Source organism: Staurois parvus, unplaced genomic scaffold, assembly GCF_062004578.1.
Source record: "Staurois parvus isolate SC_StPar_1 unplaced genomic scaffold, SC_StPar_1.0 ptg000287l, whole genome shotgun sequence".
Taxonomy (NCBI): Eukaryota; Metazoa; Chordata; class Amphibia; order Anura; family Ranidae; genus Staurois; species Staurois parvus.
Window position 1 is genome coordinate 18,494,627 of NW_028318083.1, and position 18,567 is coordinate 18,513,193.

An 18,567-nucleotide genomic window follows, 5' to 3' on the forward strand; every position below is an offset into this window, starting at 1 on the left:
GATCCCCGTGGAAATCTGAAATCACTGTAAGAGGTACAGTGATCCCCACTAGCTTCCTGTTCCCGTGAAAAAGCAGCTGCCTTGCTGCATTGTGAACACTGGAGGATGCCCATTTTGCACAGGCGCCAATCATAGGACACTACTTAATAAATGTCATGTGCTCTCGAATTGGACAGAGGTGCAAATCATAATGTCACTATCCCATCTCTCCATCTCATTCAATCATGGAACGCTATGGAAGGTGTTTGCTTAATGGCACCCATGCCGAGTGAGTGATCTCTTGTATTCAGTAAGCAGGGTGTTTGCTTAATGGCACCCATGCCGAGTGAGTGATCTCTTGTATTCAGTAAGCAGGGAAGCCACTCAATACATGATTTCATTTTCACGAGGATCCTAAACTTCAACTTTAAACCCTGATCTTAATGGCAGTACTGTCTGTCACTTGAAACAAGTTGCCAGCAGACATCTGTGAGTTACATTACTACTTGAAACTCATTGAAAGCCAGTTGAAGCCTGTTAGCAACTAGCATTTAAAGTGACAGTCAGCACTTCCTTTAAAGATGAATTCCATGTATGGATATTTTATACATTGTTACATCACTCCAGCTTGGACCAGTGTAACTATGTATAGATAATACCTGGCTAATGTCCCTGGAAGCTGGAAAACACAGGAATAGACGCCACTACCCCAGTGATCTCCACTTGTTTTTGGGTCCTAAACTGAGCAGCTGGCCTGCTTCATTTTGAACACAGAAGGTTGGCTACTTAGGATAGGTGCTATACAGAGAATACTTCACATTTATTTTCTAAATGAGTGCCAAGTGTTCACTGATTGGTTGAGGTGGAGAAGCAGGGCAGTGACCTCTCCCTCTCCACCTCACGGAGATCACTAAAATAGCAATGTGTACTTCAGTGATTTCCAGCTTCCAGGGACATTGGCCAGGTATAGTATGTAAATAGCTATGTTGGTCCAAGCTGGACCGATGTAACTATTTTAATAAATATTCATACCTGGAATTCATCTTTAAGGTCTCTGTTTAACATTCACAAACTGAAAAGTTCTTTAAAGGATTTAACTAAGCTGCTCAAACTTGACAAAAACTGCAAATTTGTTTTGAAAACTTGCTGTACACACTGCTCTTGTACTAGCTAAAGCTGTAAGCAAGGATTTAGAGTTTCTATCAGGGTTTATTTCCTGTGTGTGTCTCTGTCAAGCAGATTTTCCTTCACTTCCAGTAAGAATAGACTGAAATTTGGCTTTGAAAATATAACAGTACTCTCTCCAGTCAAATAAAAGATATAAAACTATATGCATTTTGATGCATCTCATAAAAAATCATTCCTATTTAAGGTAAACACGACGGCACAGTGAAAGGCAAGGAATACTTCCGCTGCAAACCTAAATACGGAGTGTTCGTCCGGCCCAATCGTTTAACTAAAGCACTTGTTTCAGCAAAAAAGGACAAGAACAACACTTTGCGGCCTCAGATATGTAACCCAGACAAGCGAAAGGGTTCCTTCACGAAAGGGTCTCCTGCAACCAGGACACGAGATACAGCCCAGTATTCATCTGGAAACGAAGCGGCATCAGCTTTTTCCAGAAAACAGGAGAACAGGAAGTCCTGGATCAACTAACATGCAATAATTGCACTTGTGTATAAACTGATATGGACCGGTTAAAAAAGAAAGCTATTTTTTTGTACAGCTGTACAGTTTTAATCTGTTTTCCTGAAACGTTTACTTGGTTTGGTCATATTGTTCTAACAGTTTCTTTTTTAAAACAAGAGCTCTTAAATTAGATGGTCTGCCTTATAGGCAGGTTGTTGCTGCACATTTAAAGCACAACTGAAAGTGATTATGTAGATAGGTGACAGGTACAGGCCTATTCTTAAATGATGGCAGGGACGAAGGGGGTGCTATATTTTAATTAAAGGAAATACAATATTTTATTCCAAACAGATAAATAAATGGAATATACATATTTGCAAAAATGCACCATATGCTGTTTATTTTTTACCAAAGAGTTTGTATTAAAATGCACCTAAACCTGTCATGGCAGAGGTAGATTCGTTATAACTCATAGGGCTACATGATGGAGTGTTGCTTACCACTTTAGTTGGAGATAGAACATTAGTGGGCTTGGATTTAAGACTGTCACAACAGGAGCAGTGTAATGATCTTATCACATTGTGACCATGATGTATTGACACAGTTATTGCTTTGAACACCAGGAGCCTCCTGATGTCCTTGAATGAGGTGTCAGATTATTTCCCAGAAGTAGGAGTAAGGGCTTTTCAAGCTGAAAAAATGTCCTAACTCACTACTTTCAGGCAGGGTGGATGACAAGCCAGGCATCTTCCAGAATTCCTGGCCCTTGAGCAGCTACAACCTCAGTAGGTCCATAGGAGATGATGGCCTTTCCCTGGGAACTGTTTCTTTATGTGTGAAGAAGGTCATGAGTAGAGATGAGCAAACTGATTTGTTTAGCCTGAGGGCCAACCTGGATTGAGCTAATGTTTGGAGTAGCCCACAAGGTGTTTTATTGGCTAAGTTGCTACCCTCTTGGTAAGGATACAGTCAATGTTTCCTATGACTTTCACTTCTGTGCAAACCTTACCCCTGGTTTAAAACAATTTATTAGAAATATAAAATTTTGGTCATGTGTCAAATTGTACAGAATAACTCTCCAATAGCTAAAATTGTGGGAAATGCTTTCAGTGTGCAGGATGGGACTACAGTCATGTTGTGTGTTAAAGAGATGCACTCACTATTTTCCGTAAGTTAGTTAATGAGGGGGTTCTCTTTTTGGCATTTTTTCCTTACCTTGTGCTCCTCCTTCAAATGTAAGCTCTACATTAAGCATCATAAGGTGCTGGAGCCCCATGAAAATCCTGTGCAAATGGCAAGTTTTTGCATAGGGTCAAGCATGCATCCCACTTGGCCTGACCATAGATATACTGTTTCTTAGGGCTTCATTAGCAGATTGGGGCAGCTGCAGCACAACAAAGGTAGGAACCTACATATTATGATCTATGTGTTAACTTTTCTGCTGTGGGCAAAGTATTGAGTTGCTGTAAATACTGTCATATTGAATGGCTAAGAGGCTGGATGGACTCCTTTTGAAGTTCAACCAGCAGGAAAATTGTACATAACACTGTCCCTGTACTTGTATGATATGACACATTAAGCCCATACATATAGTGTGCTTGAGCTGCTATCTCTGGGATATGTTTCTTTTTTTTCCTTTAATTAATGTGTTATTTTATGGGAGGGAGCTTCATTTACTGACTTATTTTAAAGTTGCATGCTCCAGGGCTGTCATCCTAATTCTGCTTCAAAATTAATGACTCAATGACTGGGGAAACGCTTGCAGGCTGGACGTTCACATTTTTTTCAGGCATCGCAGGTTTCATACATGTTCCAGGTCAATGACACACTACACAGTGAAGTCAGGATCGGGATGCCAGCTCTGGAGTCTGTACTTTTTAAAAACTAAGTTAGCTATGACAGCTCCTGTATTTCACTTGTCATGTGCTTGGTTTTAAGTGTTGTTTTTGCAATTAGGACATCAGAAGCAGATCAGGAGATATCTGGGCAGAGATCAAGTTTGGATGTTTGCTCATCTCTAATCATGAGTACAGATCATTGTAGGATAATTGGCACCCTGGAGCCAAGCCAGCACCCCTGGCAATAGATCATCTGCACCCTGGAAAAAAAATTATAATTGCTGTTTTTTTTCATTGGGAATTGTATCTCATGCCTCAGTAGTAATAATTAAATAATAATTGGAATAGCACAAAGAATGTCTGCCTCTGTCATATAGCTGACAAGTATACATTTTATGCAGAAATACTATTAATAATGGCCATAAAGATATAATCGCTACTCAGTGAAATGAGCACCATGTTGCCTTATATTAGTTTTCATATCATTTCTTTACAGCAAGCTGTGGTGAGTTAAATTGCAAGGTTTGTAAGAATAAGGTGTTTACTCAGGTTTTCCCCAAGTTGGTGTGTGTGTGCCTTAATATGTGTGTTGCAGACAGTATTATTAGTTGTGTAGGGTATTCTAGTACACTGTTTATAATGCTTAGCTTTGACACTTGAAACTGAAAAAAACACAGACACCAGATTATAAAAGTTAAAGCACTACATTCAAATTTCCACCTTTGTTGCAAGAACATCTTCATTATTGTTCACTCATAAGATATATTTTGTACTTTAGGGATAATAGTGTTATTGTAAGAAAACATGGACACAATGAACATGTTTTTCCCCTTTTTTGCTTAAAAACAACATTATTATTTTTAAGATGCTCATAGACACAACATGAAGATTACCCTTTCTGGTTTTGTTTATTACTTCTCTGGATGGGGGAGAAGCCTGCTGGCTTGATCTAACCTTCTACTGCAGTAAATGACCACATAACATGTTCTTACCTTTGGGACCTCTGGTTTGCCTATTGTGAGAGCAGTAACCTTGGAGTTCCGGTTTATGAAGCACATTCAATTAGTTAAGTATGGTTTGCATGATGTGTATATATTTATGTGTGGACTAATACTACTGCCAACAGTAAATCTGGCATTAAAAACTTGGTGATGTATAAACCTAATGTCTGCATACTTAAAGGGTGTTTCCACTTTTCAACCATATTGAAAAAAAACCTACTTTACATTCACATAGCATAACTTAAAATAAATACTTTTTTTAAGTGGTTGTAAAGGCAGAAGGTTTTTACTAGGGATGCACCGATACCCTTTTTTGATCGGCGAGTACGAGTACCGATACTGTCAAGTATTTCTCTGTACTGAGTACCGATACTTTTCGATGTGATTTGCGTCAAAACAAAATTTACAGATGCAAATTGCACCACAAAGAATACTTGTGATTTGATCAGGAATGCAATTCCTGTCCACGTCGCATGCGTTTTCCCTACTGCTCCTGTGTGAATCCAGGCTTTTAAATAGCCTGAGTTCACACAGGTGAGGTGCGGGAAACCTCCCTGCACTGATCCCATGCTGTCACAGAAGGTAAAGCTGGGGATTTCAAATCCCCAGAACTGTGAAGCGGCTTTCTCTCCTCTCAGTGCAAGGGTGACAGTATGGGCTAAATGGCTTTTGATTGGCCAGCACCGCCAAAGTGCTGACCATTCAGAAGCTGCATAGCCCATACTATCATCCCTTCAAGGGGAGGAGAGAAACCCACTTCACAGGTCTGGGGATTTAAAATCCCCTCGGCTTGCAGGGATGACAGTACGGGCTAGACGGCTTATAATTGGTCAGCACCGTGGCTGTGCTCTCTTCACTGAGAGGAGAGAAAGCCACAGGGATTTCAAATCCCCGGCTTTCACTTATGTGATGGAGTTGGGATCAGTGTAGGGAGGTTTACCACACCTCTCCTGTGTGAACTCAGGCTATGACAAGCTTGTGTTCACACAAGAGCAGTGGGGAAACCACATTCCTGTTCAAATTGCATGCTATTCTTTGCAGTGCAATTTGTGTCCATACATTTTTTGTATTCATGCAAATTATTGCACCTCAGAGTAGCGGTTTCAGATATTGGGAGCATTTTTACGAGTACTCGTGAAAATACTTGGTATGGGCGCATCCCTAGTTTTTAACCTACTGCATTCTATGCAGTAAGCTAAAAAAACTTTTGTGTGCAGAGTCCTCCATAGCCCCCAACAAATACATACTTGAGCCTCATCTTGATCCAGCAATGTGTATAAGAGCAAAGGCTCTCTCAGCTCTCTTGTTCCTCATTGGCTCAGATACCGCAGCGGGAGTCGTTGGCTCCCGCTACTTTCAATCTGAGCCAGCAGGGCTCGGGAGCAAGCATGCACAAGTGCTTCTAGAGCAAGTGGCTTTCTCTGGGGGCACTCAGCGGAGGGGAGGGTGGAGATAGGAGCTCCGGTGGGGAACCCAAGAAGAGGAGGATTGGGGCTGCTCTGTGCAAAACCATTGCACAGAGCAGGTAAGTATAACATGTTTGTTAGTTTAATAAAATAAAAATAAAGCTTTAATATCACTTTAAGCATAACTTAAAAAAAATAAAAATTGCATCTTACTTTTTAGATGCTCTTTTCTGGGATGCCCAACAAAGAAAAATTCTCCTTAGTTCTCTTTGTTATGAGGTGGGGCAGGAAACTTTGTTTACCATAATTAACCCTGTTTGGGGGCAGTTAACTTATTGTTTGTACTAGATTTGAATACTGTTTGTCTTAACAAAAGATTAAACTGGCCATAGTTGGATCGAAACTCGTCCAGTTCAGCAGGGACTGGCCAAATGTTGATCCATGTATGACTGCTCCTGTTTGACAGAAGTTGGCCTAAGGACTGACTTCTGTTAAATGGGCTTGTTGGAAAAAATGTCTCCATCAGCAGCTGCAGCCAATGGGTACAGCCACTGATCAGTGTATTCTAATAGCAGAGAGCCCCCACTGTTAGAATACAATGTCTCGGTGGGGAGGATTCTTCTTTCCACTTTGATTATGTGGATGGATGAATCTGTTCATTTATTTTGTTTGTTTAGCCAGTGGGCTGAGCACAAAAAAAAAAAATCTATCTATGGCTACCCTTGTCAACTGGGCTTCTCCACTATATATTAATGAGGACTGGACTCAGCCAGTCCCATGCTCTGCTATTAGGACTAATGACACTAAATTAGCTGAGAAATGTTTGTATTCAGCCATGACACTGTCTCCTCAAACATCTAAAAGGTAAGAAATATTTTTTAGGATACTTCGTGAGTGGGAGCGCATGACAAACATTTAGTTGGGCTTTCTAAAATTTGATTGCAAAAGTGGAAATATACTGTTAAAGGTAAAATTATATATATCAAACACGACACTCTTGTTTTATTTGAAACCCAACTTGTACAACCTGGTCAGGGATTGGTAATTTTAACAGAACTACAGGTTATTACACAGAAAAAAAGCATAATTGAAAACATTTTAATTATTCAAAATTAAGAAGATATATCTCCACCGAGGATTGGTTCGAGGATAATTTTTTGAATAACATATTTGAACTAAAATATTTTTATTTTTGTAATTTAAAACAAATATATAATAATTCCAGCAGTGTTTCTGTCATAAAACATAAGCACAGTTGACTTTGGAAAAACAAGCTTTTCACCTGTTTTCTACGATGACCACTTGAAATTGTGTTTTCACCATATAAAATAAGTTTTTGTGAATTGAGTATAAAAACGGTAAAGGAAATTCAAGACTTTGATAACAATTGCATGCAACATTTTCTTCAAAAATTCTATATATTAACACCTGACACTAGATGAGGAATCAAGTAAAATTCTAACATAACATTGCTTCAAATGCCACATTTAGCATGTGATCATTTCTATCGCAACGTAATAAATTCGGCCCAATGTTATAGAACTATATGAGCAGATTTACAGATTAAATCCTGGCTTAGTACCACATGTACAATGAACTTTGAATGTTACAGTTTTTGTATGTATGGAACATTCATGTCATCTTCTAAGTACAAAATGTAATGTAGGACATGGTAACCATGAACTCTGTATCTAGTACTATTCAAATGTGCTTGTAGCAGCTATGGGGTATTTAATGTGCTCAGTAAAAACTATAAAGCTGCATTCACATGGCCACAACACAACTGTAAAAAAAATTACTGATCATTATGGCAAGGAACAAAACTTCCTGTGTAATGATCAATAAATAGATCAGTTTTTTAGTACATAAAAATTTGTCCTGTTCTTTTTTTTTTTTTCCTCCAATGGCATATGTGTATATGTATGTTCTCAGATGCAGATTGTCAGATTTTGTATTTCAGATCTGAAAGTGGTGCATTTGTATGCACCTGTGTGAATGCCTCCACATTCAGATCTTTACATAGTTAGTCTGGCTGAAAAAAGACAAAAGTCCATCCAGTTCAACCATAAAAAAAAAAGAAAAAAGTTATAATCCTATACCCACAGTTGATCCAGAGGAAGGCAAAAACCTAGCAAAGCATGATCCAATTTGCTCCTGCAGGGGAAAAAATTCCTTCCTGATCCCCCGAGAGGCAATCGTATATTCCCTGGATCAACTTTACTTATAAATATTAGTATCCAGTTATATTCTGTGGATCTAAGAAAGAATCCAGGCCTTTTTTAAAGCAATCCACTGAGCTGGCCAGAACCAACTCTTGAGGGAGTCTATTCCACATTTTCACAGCTCTCACTGTGAAGAAACCTTTCCGTGTTTGGAGATTAAATTTCTTTTCCTCCAGACGTAAAGAATGCCCCGTTGTCCTCTGTGATGACCTCAGGGTGAATAGCTCTACACAGAGTTCACTATCAGTAAATAAAAAACTGTTGTAAATGCACTTTTTATGGCCATGTGAAAGGGGCATAACAATTTTGTTTTCTGCCACGGAGACTGGCAGATGTATGAGATGCTTTGTGAGCGTTCTGTAAACTAGTATTCCCCATCCTGTCCTCATACTCCACTGTTTTTGTTTTGTGGATATCCACAGACTTGTAGCACTGCTGGGAAACCTTGGCTATTGTAGATAATTGTAGTTAGGCTTATTGGGCAATATGAAAAGTGGTAACATTTCTCCCTGGGTACTTCAAGAGCATGTACAGGTAAAAAAAGGTTACTATTAAAAAGTTCATCCAGTGCTCTGCATTATAATATTAAAATAAATAAGGACAGCTGCTGTGGGGGGGGGGGGTGATATTAAATTCTCCACCTTGTCCAATCAGAAAATGCTTTGCATTCTTTGAGAAAAATGCAAGGCATTATGCGAATGGTGCCCATGGCAAGGAAGTGACCCCCTGTGGCTACTGTGCAGAAGGGCAGCTGTTTGGCAAAGGACCTGAAAGACAGCAGCAATCACTGTGATTCTCTGCTTCCACAGTGGTCCTACAGTTACAGCATATGTATATTTACATTGGTACATGCTGGATCAATGTCACTATGCAATAAAATCCATAGCTGGAGTTCACCTTTAAGTGGTGCTGGCTCACATCAGGACATTGTGGTATTCATTTTTTGATGCATCAGCATTCATTATGGGACCTACTGATGACAATTGCAGCACATGAAAATGTATGTTTGTTGATATCGCACAGATAATGGGGAGAAATGGGGCTTGTATATATGTCTGTATTCTCTAACTTATACCAAGTGGTATAGAATATGTCACTACAGCCTGTACCTAGAAAACAATTTTTTCAGGTGGCCTGTTCGACTTTTGGATGATTTCATGGCAAATGTACAGGGCATGCTTGCATGAGTTTTAAAGAAGACATAATATAATAGTAAGATGATGGCAAAAAGTGCATGATTAGAACCAACTAAACATCTTGTTTTTAAATTATGATTGGGAATATGCCTACGGGGAGTTTAATTAGGGCCATATAAAGAAACTTCAATCTTCAGTCAAACTCCCTCCCCTTGGCAGTATTTTATATTTTTAAGAAAAAAAAATCTTTTCATACCAACCTTTTCTGAAGTCTTGTGGTCAGTGACGTGATGCTTCAGGGCCCTTTGCATCTTTTTATCTTTGGGATGATGTTGAGAGCAGTGCTGAAGTGATGTCAGTGCCATTCTGAGCATCAGGGCGATGTTAATAAGGAAGGGGCCATAGTGACGCCCCCACAGGGAGAAGTGCAATGAAGCTCTGCATTCAAAGTAAGATTTCCTTAGTTTTCTAAATTGAGTGATGCTGGATGTAATTTAACCTGAAAGACTGAGGGCATCTTGTGGCCAAGAAGAGGTACTGTGGGGGACAGTCTAATACAAAAATAAAGGTAGTTTTCAGCACCTGGGGGGCAATTTTCGAAATGGGTGTAGCTCAAGTTAAGCTTTAAATAAAAATAAAGAAGTGACACAGACACAGACCAGAAATCTTCCAGTACATTTATTATAAGAAGATGCCTTTCTGGAAGCCTGTACTGAAAGAGATATATAGGCTGCCATTGCTTATTTCCCTTTAAAAATGTTTGTTGCTTGGCTGTATTGCTGATTAAATATTTACTTTAGACTTATCCGATTACTTACTATTACTCTATTAAGTATTGAGTAAGAACACATACACTATATTGCCAAAAGTATTGGGATGCCTGCCTTTACACGCATATGAACTTTATTGGCATCCCAGTCTTAGTCCGTAGGGTTCATGATTGAGTTGGTCCGTCCTTTGCAGCTACAACAGCTTCAACTCTTCTGGGAAGGCTGTCCACAAGGTTTAGGAGTGTGTCTATGGGAATGTTTGACCATTCTTCCAGAAGCACATTTGTGAGGTCAGGCACTGATGTCAGACGAGAAGGCCTGGCTCACAGTCTCCAGTATAATTCATCCCAAAGGTGCTCTCAGGTTGAGGTCAGGACTTTGTGCAGGCCAGTCAAGTTCCTCCACCCCAAACTCGCTCCTCCATGTCTGTGGACCTTGCATTGTGCACTGGTGCGCAGTGCAACCGCTAAACCCAGACACGTCCATCAGATTGCCAGACAGAGAAGTGTGATTTGTCACTCCAGAGAACAGGTCTCCACTGCTCTAGAGTCCAGTGGTAGAGTGCTTTACATAACTGCATCCGATGCTTTGCGCATGGTAAAGTAAGGCTTGGATACAGCTGCTCGGCCATGGAAACCCATTCCATGAAGCTCTCTATGCACTGTTGTGCTAATCTAAACGCCACATGAAATTTGGAGGTCTTTAGCTATTGACTCTGCAGACAGTTGGAGAGTTCTGCGCACTGTGCGCTTCAGCAAGTGCTGACCCCTCTCTGTCATTTTACATGGCCTACCACTTTGTGGCTGAGTTGCTGTAGTTCCCTGTTGCTTCCACTTTGTTATAATACCACTAACAGTTGATTATGGAATATTTAGTAGCAAGGAAATTTCATGGATGGACTTATTGCACAGGTGGTAACCTATCACGGTACCACTCTTGAATTCACTGAGCTCCTGAGAGCGACCCATTCTTTCACAAATGTTTGTAGAAGCAGTCTGCATGCCTGGTTGCTTGATTTTATACACCTGTGGCCATGGAGGTGATTGGAACACCTGAATCCAATGGGAGGGGTGTCCCAATACTTTTGCTAATATAGTGTATGTAGGTTAAGAGTTGTGACCTCATTTTCTGCATACTTGTTACAGTTCTGTGACTCAGTATTTGCCTCTGCACCAGTTTCCTTTAAAGTAGAACTGAAGGCAAACATTTTTCTTTTTTCAATTTGGATAGACTAAGGGAGGGTTATAAACTCCTTTTCAGTTTTTTTTTTTTGCAATATATGTCCCATTTGGGAGATTTTTCTTCACTCTCTGCCCCATAGACATAACAAGAAGTGAAAGGAAGATCCTCTAAAGCACGGGTGTCAAACTGGTGGCCCTCCAGCTGTTGCCAAACTACAAGATCTGTTGCCAAACTATAAGTCCCATGAGGCATTGCAAGATTGACCGTTACGAGCATGGCTCCCAAAAGGCATAAGGGACTTGTAGTTTTGCAACAGCTGGATGGCCACTAGTTTGACACCCCTGCTCTAAAGTGAGAGATATCCTTGATAATCACAAGGGTCACCAGAACTAGTGTCCAGTGGCCATTCAAAGTTTGTGATTTTCATGTAATTTTAGCTATAAAAGTCACCAGGACACACAGAGAGCAATAAAAAAAACCTGACAGGTGTTCCATTTCCTCAGCACTCTAAAGCTAAAAATTACTTTAATTTTATCTTCAGTCGTTTTGTAGGGATAGGCTCAAGTAATTTGATGAATAGATTTATCAGACACAGATGTGGTGCCAAAAACAAAGATTCCTGACAGACAAAAGATTTCCAAAGACAAAGCAACCCATATGTCTGCAATCAGTCAGTTTTCTTAGGCTTCACTAAAATTGGTAGACAGGGATTGTAGCACAGCACCCTCTTTTATTGGACACAAGTAGTGGTCAGTAACTATCATTTCTAGCTGCTAGTGTTTGAGATGTAATATATGTATTTAATAATCTTACTATGCCATAGCTTGAAACTCTCATGTTTTTGAATGAATAGAATCCTAACAGAGGTTTTAATGATTTACTACTCTAACCCTGCAAACCATAAAAGTATAAAAAATGTTTGGGCTTGAGTTACATTTTATAGTGAGACAATTCCAAGGCTGGGCAGTTCAAAAAGAGCACATATCTAAAATGCTTACACAGAAGATCTATCTATCTATCTATCTATCTATCTATCCAGTCGTATCCGACCCTTGGTGATTGCATTGACCGTCACTCGCAAGCGTCTTCTTCCATGAATTCTCTTAGCAATTATTTTACAGGGTAGGTTGCCAGGTCTTTCCCCAACCCCTACCATGCAGGAGATCCCACACGGCCAGGGATGAAACTAGGACAATTTTAAACACACAGAAGATACATTCAGTAAAAAAAAAAAGAACTCCTTCATTCAGAATGGGGGCACTTTAATACAGCAGGTGTGTTACTGGGCAGATCACCAGGTGGTACTGCCTGCCACATGTGACGGTGGATAATTCGACCTGTGCCATGACACAAAGCATTGTAGCAATGGCACATGTACACCTTCATCTGCTGCCTTTGCAGCATAGGTGGGAGTGTCTGTAGAGCAGTAAAAAACATGGATCAACTGCATGTTTTTTGCACCTCCTAACCCAAACACAAGTGTAAATGAGGCCTTAAGGTGATAGACAGCCTAATTTACCAAGAAAGAGACCAGAGTTGAGGTGGCATATGTGCAGCTTGTTTTTTTTTTACAAACATAGCTGTCCACTTCCTAAGGATTCATATTGGTCCATGATGTTTCCGTTTACACTAAAGAATTTACAGGAAAAGTCAACATTTACATATAAATTTAGATACCTATATCTCATAATCCACTTATTTACTGATGCTATTTTCACTTAAGTTATTCTCTGATTTTACATGTTTCCCTAACTTTTCATTGCCCAGGCTTACTTTCAAGAACCTTTGCAATAAAGCATGTTGTGGGCTTTCAGCCTTGCCGTAACCCACTTTTTTAACATGTATATGACTTTTGCAGTATTTATTATAATTGTTATTCTAATCTCAACTCAGATTTGCCAACTGTCCAGAAATGAATGGACATTTGCTGACTAACTAAGACTATTCATAAAAACATAGGAACAAAGATGTAGCGCACAATTATATGTGTAAAACTGAATTGCACTAGATTTTCACAGCTGCACCAGAGTTTGCACTCTCTGGGTTTAGTAAATCAACCTCAATATTTGCAATGTGGTGTGTGCTGGCCTTTGCCCTCTGATGTGCAGTGCTTTGATATGCCATTGACAAGGAATGGCAAGGCAATGCACTGCACACAAAACAGGTGTGTTGTTGTGTGCTCCAGCAACATTCATATGTTACCACGCAGCAGCAGCACACAAGTGTAAATGGTCCCTAAATGTATGTGTGTGTGTGTGTGTATGTATGTATGTATATATATATATATATATATATTCCTCATAGCTGCATTTATGTGTCTTTTAATGTTTCCCTGGAATTAAGCTCAAAGACAAACAGATCAGCTAAGTTTTTTTCTGTGCCCATCATGACTGTGACTACCTTCAGAACGATGTTAGAAATGGATTCTGGTAGTAATAAATCCTGTAACACTGTACAAAAGAAAATACAAAAAAAAACCCACACAATATAAAAACATACCCATATTCATGAAACAATAGCAATGATATCTCTGCCCATATATCTGGCAGTGTGACAGCTCTTGCATGTACTAGTTCTGTATGACTAAATCACTAAAGAAGTGGATTATCCTCATACATAAAATATTCACTTCAATTATCCAATCGTGCAGATGAAATAAGTAAACAGGGATATGCTCCTCACATGATTGGACAACTGAAGTATTTTCACACAATTTACTATGTGAAGAATTTCGGCTGCTTTAGGGCAAATTCACACCAGTACATTGATCTGTGTTTTACCTCAGCTGGAAAACGCAGATCAACAGAATGACATCTGAAAACAATCATTGCCAATGTGCCCTATTCACACCATGATGTTGCGCAGGCATGTCAATGGACATCAAAATTTATGTCACCGAACGTGACTAAAATGGATGGAAATGTACATGCATTTTCCATATATTTCAGCATAAGTCAGTGTGTGAATTGGCCTATAGTAAATCAACCAAACCAAATCTGAGTTTTGCTGTAGTATTCTTCTTTAGATATCCATTGTCTGAGCTGGTAAGGCTTCCATACTTTATATTTCTTACATCAGTTGCTTTAACATTTTAAATCATTTCTTTAATATTTTACTTGTGCTGCCCTAGTGCCACAGCATTAGCGTAATAAAGGTGTGAGTTATCATTCACAAACGCTTGAGAATCAGAAAATCTGCAACTTTGATTTTTTTTTTTATTTTAATACTTTTTTTCTGACACTGAATTGTACAGATTTCTACTGGCATATCCTGAATAAAAATACCTTAACCACTAGTGCAACATATTTGACTCTTGTATGATTTGTATACAGTCAGGTGTAGGCTTCTCTGCAGCACATTGCTTTGGGTTATGTTGGTTTGTACAGATCCTTGTTGTACACAAATTACCTACTGTACTAATTTGTCCTATCTGGCACAACATTGAAAGACTTGGATACATGGATAATAATGAAGAGCTGCTGTTTTTATTTTGTTTTACACAATTGGCCAATCTATGTAGAATTCTTCTGTTTATTGTACAAATTCTGTAATTTATACTCGGCAGTACTGTTACTGGTACATGTATTTCTTTTGTGTTTAGAATATAAAACTGTCTTCTGATATGTGTGTTGCTTTTTTCTATGAATACTATTTTCGTATTTGGTGAACTGGCAAACAAAAGCAGATTCTGATTTAAATGGCAGTCCTCTTTCTGCATTTAGAACCACAAAAAAGTACCACAGAAAGTCCCTGAATTCCCATGGCTGCCTAATTTTACTGAGACCAGGAAGAGCTATTCTGTTTTATGGTTCCCTTTGGTAAGCATCAGACTCTATTTTACCAAAGCTGCTGGTTATATTCTATGATCAATGTACCTGGTCTTTGCCGTGCCTCAGCACCAGGGTTTTTTCCAAAATTTCACCCAAGCGGAAACTCTGTTTTGCTTATTGAGGTGCCTAAAGTGTCAATACATCCAAATCATCAAAAACTGTCAATACATGCTATAATACATTGTGTTCATAAACACTCATCCATTAGAGCAGGAGTGCAAAACTGCGGCCCTCCAACTGTCGCAGAACTGCAAGTCCTCTCATGCCTCTGCCTGTGGGAATAATCTGCCTTTGAGAGTCAATTTGCAGCCTTGCAATGCCTCATGAGGCTTGTAGTTCAGCAACAGCTTGACACCCCTGAACTAGAGCATTTTTTTTCTGTAGACTGCAAAACACCAGGTTGATCCTGCTGTTCACTGCACCCTCCCTCCACCCCATTTTCTGTGTCCCAGCTGCAGCCTGAGATTGGGTAGGCCAGTTGTTTGTTGACATCTACTGAGCATGCTCCAGTTTCAGCTCCCTTCTAAGCTGTTCATCTGCTCATTTTACTTATCTGTGCAGCCCATGCGAGCATAGAGTCACCAACTGTACAAACAAATGGCAACCACCCCAACCTACAACTAGCATTTGCAACACTGAGCACAAGGAAGAGCAATGCATGTCTAATAAACAAAAATTCCCAGCTCACTTGCCAGCCTGCAACAAAACCAAACTGACCCAGTGTAACAGTTCACATTACAAACAAGTTTTCATACATTTGCAAAAATTGAAGCACATATATAATAATAGATATATTAATGGCAGGTATGCCTGGAGGGGGCCCACTCCTCCTTAAAAACACAGGGATGCACTGGACACCCAGCAAGAGCACAATGGCAGTGTCTTTAAGGAGGGGTGGGCAGTACGCTGGGGTGCTGTGATGCTGGCCACTGCAGCCTACACATATATTTGCAAATTTATTTCAGGTACTTATATAGCGCCGTCAAATTACGCAGCACTTTTACACATACAGTGGGGATCGAAAGTTTGGGCACCCCAGCTAAAAATGTATATTAATGTGCATAAAGAAGCCAAGGAAAGATGGAAAAATCTCCAAAAGGCATCAAATTACAGATTAGACATTCTTATAATATGTCAACAAAAGTTAGATTTTATTTCCATCATTTACACTTTCAAAATAACAGAAAACAAAAAAATGGCGTCTGCAAAAGTTTGGGCACCCTGCAGAGTTAATATCTTGTACTGCCCCCTTTGGCAAGTATCACAGCTTGTAAACGCTTTTTGTAGCCAGCCAAGAGTCTTTCAATTCTTGTTTGAGGTATCTTTGCCCATTCTTCCTTACAAAAGTCTTCCAGTTCTTTGAGATTTCTGGGCTGTCTGTCACGCACTGCTCTTTTAAGGTCTATCCATAGATTTTCAATTATGTTAAGGTCAGGAGATTGTGAAGGCCATGGCAAAACCTTCAGTGTACGCCTCTTGATGTAATCCCCCGTGGATTTCGAGGTGTGTTTAGGATCATTATCCATTTGTAGAAGCCGTCCTCTCTTTAACTTCAGCTTTTTCACAGATGGCATCAAGTTACCATCCAAAATTTGCTGAAATTTTATTGAATCCATTTTTCCTTCTACTCGTGAGATGTTCCCTGTGCCACTGGCTGCAACACAACCCCAAAGCATGATTGATCCAACCCCATGCTTAACAGTTGGACAGAGGTTCTTTTCATTAAATTCTGTGCCCCTTCTTCTCCAAACGTACCTTTGCTCATTCCGGCCAAAAAGTTCACTTTTAACCTCATCGGTCCACAGAACTTGTTTCCAAAATGCATCAGGCTTGTCTATATGTTCATTTGCAAAGTTCAAACGATGATTTTTGTGGTGAGGACGTAGAAGAGGTTTTCTTCTGATGACTTCCATGAAGACCATATTTGTACAAGTATCTCTTTATAGTGGAATAGTGTACCACAACTCCAGTGTCTGCCAGATCTTTCTGGAGGGATCGTGCAGTCAAACGTGGGTTTTGAATTGTTTTTCTCACAATCCTGCGAGCTGTTCTGTCTGATATTTTTCTTGGTCTTCCAGATCTTGCTTTAACTTCCACTGTTCCTGATGACTGCCATTTCTTAATTACATTCCGAACAGAGGATATTGACATCTGAAAACGCTTTGCTATCTTCTTATAGCCTTCTCCAGCTTTGTGAGCGTCAACTATTTTCAGTTTCAGTTTTCTAGACAACTGCTTAGAAGAACCCATGGTGCTGATTGTTGGGGCAAGGTCAGATGAGTCTGGGCATTTAAAACCTTTGAGATTGACATCACCTGGTCTTTCCAGACGATGATTGAGAACAATCCATGACACAGGCAGGTCTCAGCTTTGCAAAGGGGGCAGTGCATGCTATAAATTCTGCAGGGTGCCCAAACTTTTGCAGACGCCATTTTTTTGTTTTCTGTTATTTTGAAAGTGTAAATGATGGAAATAAAATCTAACTTTTGTTGACATATTATAAGAATGTCTAATCTGTAATTTGATGCCTTTTGGAGATTTTTCCATCTTTCCTTGGCTTCTTTATGCACATTAATACAAATTTTTAGCTGGGGTGCCCAAACTTTCGATCCCCACTGTATATATATTGTACATTCACATCAGTCCCTATGCCTCAAGTGGCGTACAATCTAAGGTCCCTAACTTACATTCATACATACACATACTAGGGCCAATTTAGACAGGATCCAATTAACCTACCAGCATGTCTTTGGAGTGTGGGTGGAAACTGGAGTACCCGGAGGAAACCCACACAGGCACAGGGAGACCATGCAAACTCCAGGCAGGTGGTGCCGTGGGTGGGATTTGAACCAACAACCCTAGTACTGCCATGCAGAAGTGCTAACCATTTAGCCACTGTGCACAAATGTGTGCAAATGAAACCTCTTGTTTTTAACGTGAACTGTTAGGGTCAATTCAGTTTTGTTGCAGGCAGGCTGTTAAGGCCCCTTTCAGACGGGACGGACCCGTCAGCAGATCTGCCTGCTCAGCGGTGGATCTCTCCACTGAGCAGGCGTATGACGGGTCTGTGTCTGCTCTACTGCTGCAGAGCAAACACAGACAGAGCCCGCCGACTCCCATGGGGCGGTCGAATGAAAACGGACTACTTGTCCATTTCCACCCGGCTGTCATCTGATCCGATCCACGGGATGGATGGGGAATGGATCCCCATCTATTTTTGGTGTACAGGATTTGATCGGATGCCGGCGGGCGTCAGTGGACACTGATTGGACAGTCAATGTGAAAGGGGCCTAAGGGAACTGTAAGTTTTTGTTTATTTGACTATAGACTTACACATGTGGGCGTATGCACAGTGATAAATGACACTTCCCCTCCCTCCATCCTCCAACTTCATGTTCTCATATTGCTAAACATTCTGGGGGCAGGCTATAAGTTGGTGATTGATGGAGGCATCACTCTCTGTTAGTCCCAGCGCAGACACCACAGACAAAGGCCAGAGATGTGAGACACCTGTGATTGGCAGAACTTCTTTACAGTGTGAACAAAGTGAAAGCTATTGTCAGTTAAACTCCAC

At 40.1% G+C, this 18,567-nt stretch overlaps 1 protein-coding gene across 4 annotated transcripts in view; it reads left to right on the forward strand.

Moving 5' to 3' along the window:
* The window catches only part of LOC149458413 (kinesin-like protein KIF13A), a 156,157-nt gene extending 141,373 nt beyond the window's left edge, over positions 1–14,784 (forward strand). For all 4 annotated transcript variants that reach the window (XM_089682272.1, XM_089682273.1, XM_089682274.1 and 1 more), the window contains one exon: positions 1,352–14,784. In XM_089682272.1, coding sequence (XP_089538398.1) covers positions 1,352–1,635 — 284 coding nt within the window. In that variant the 3' untranslated portion in view covers positions 1,636–14,784. The remainder of the gene's footprint in view (positions 1–1,351) is intronic.
* The last annotated feature ends 3,783 nt before the right edge of the window (positions 14,785–18,567 follow it).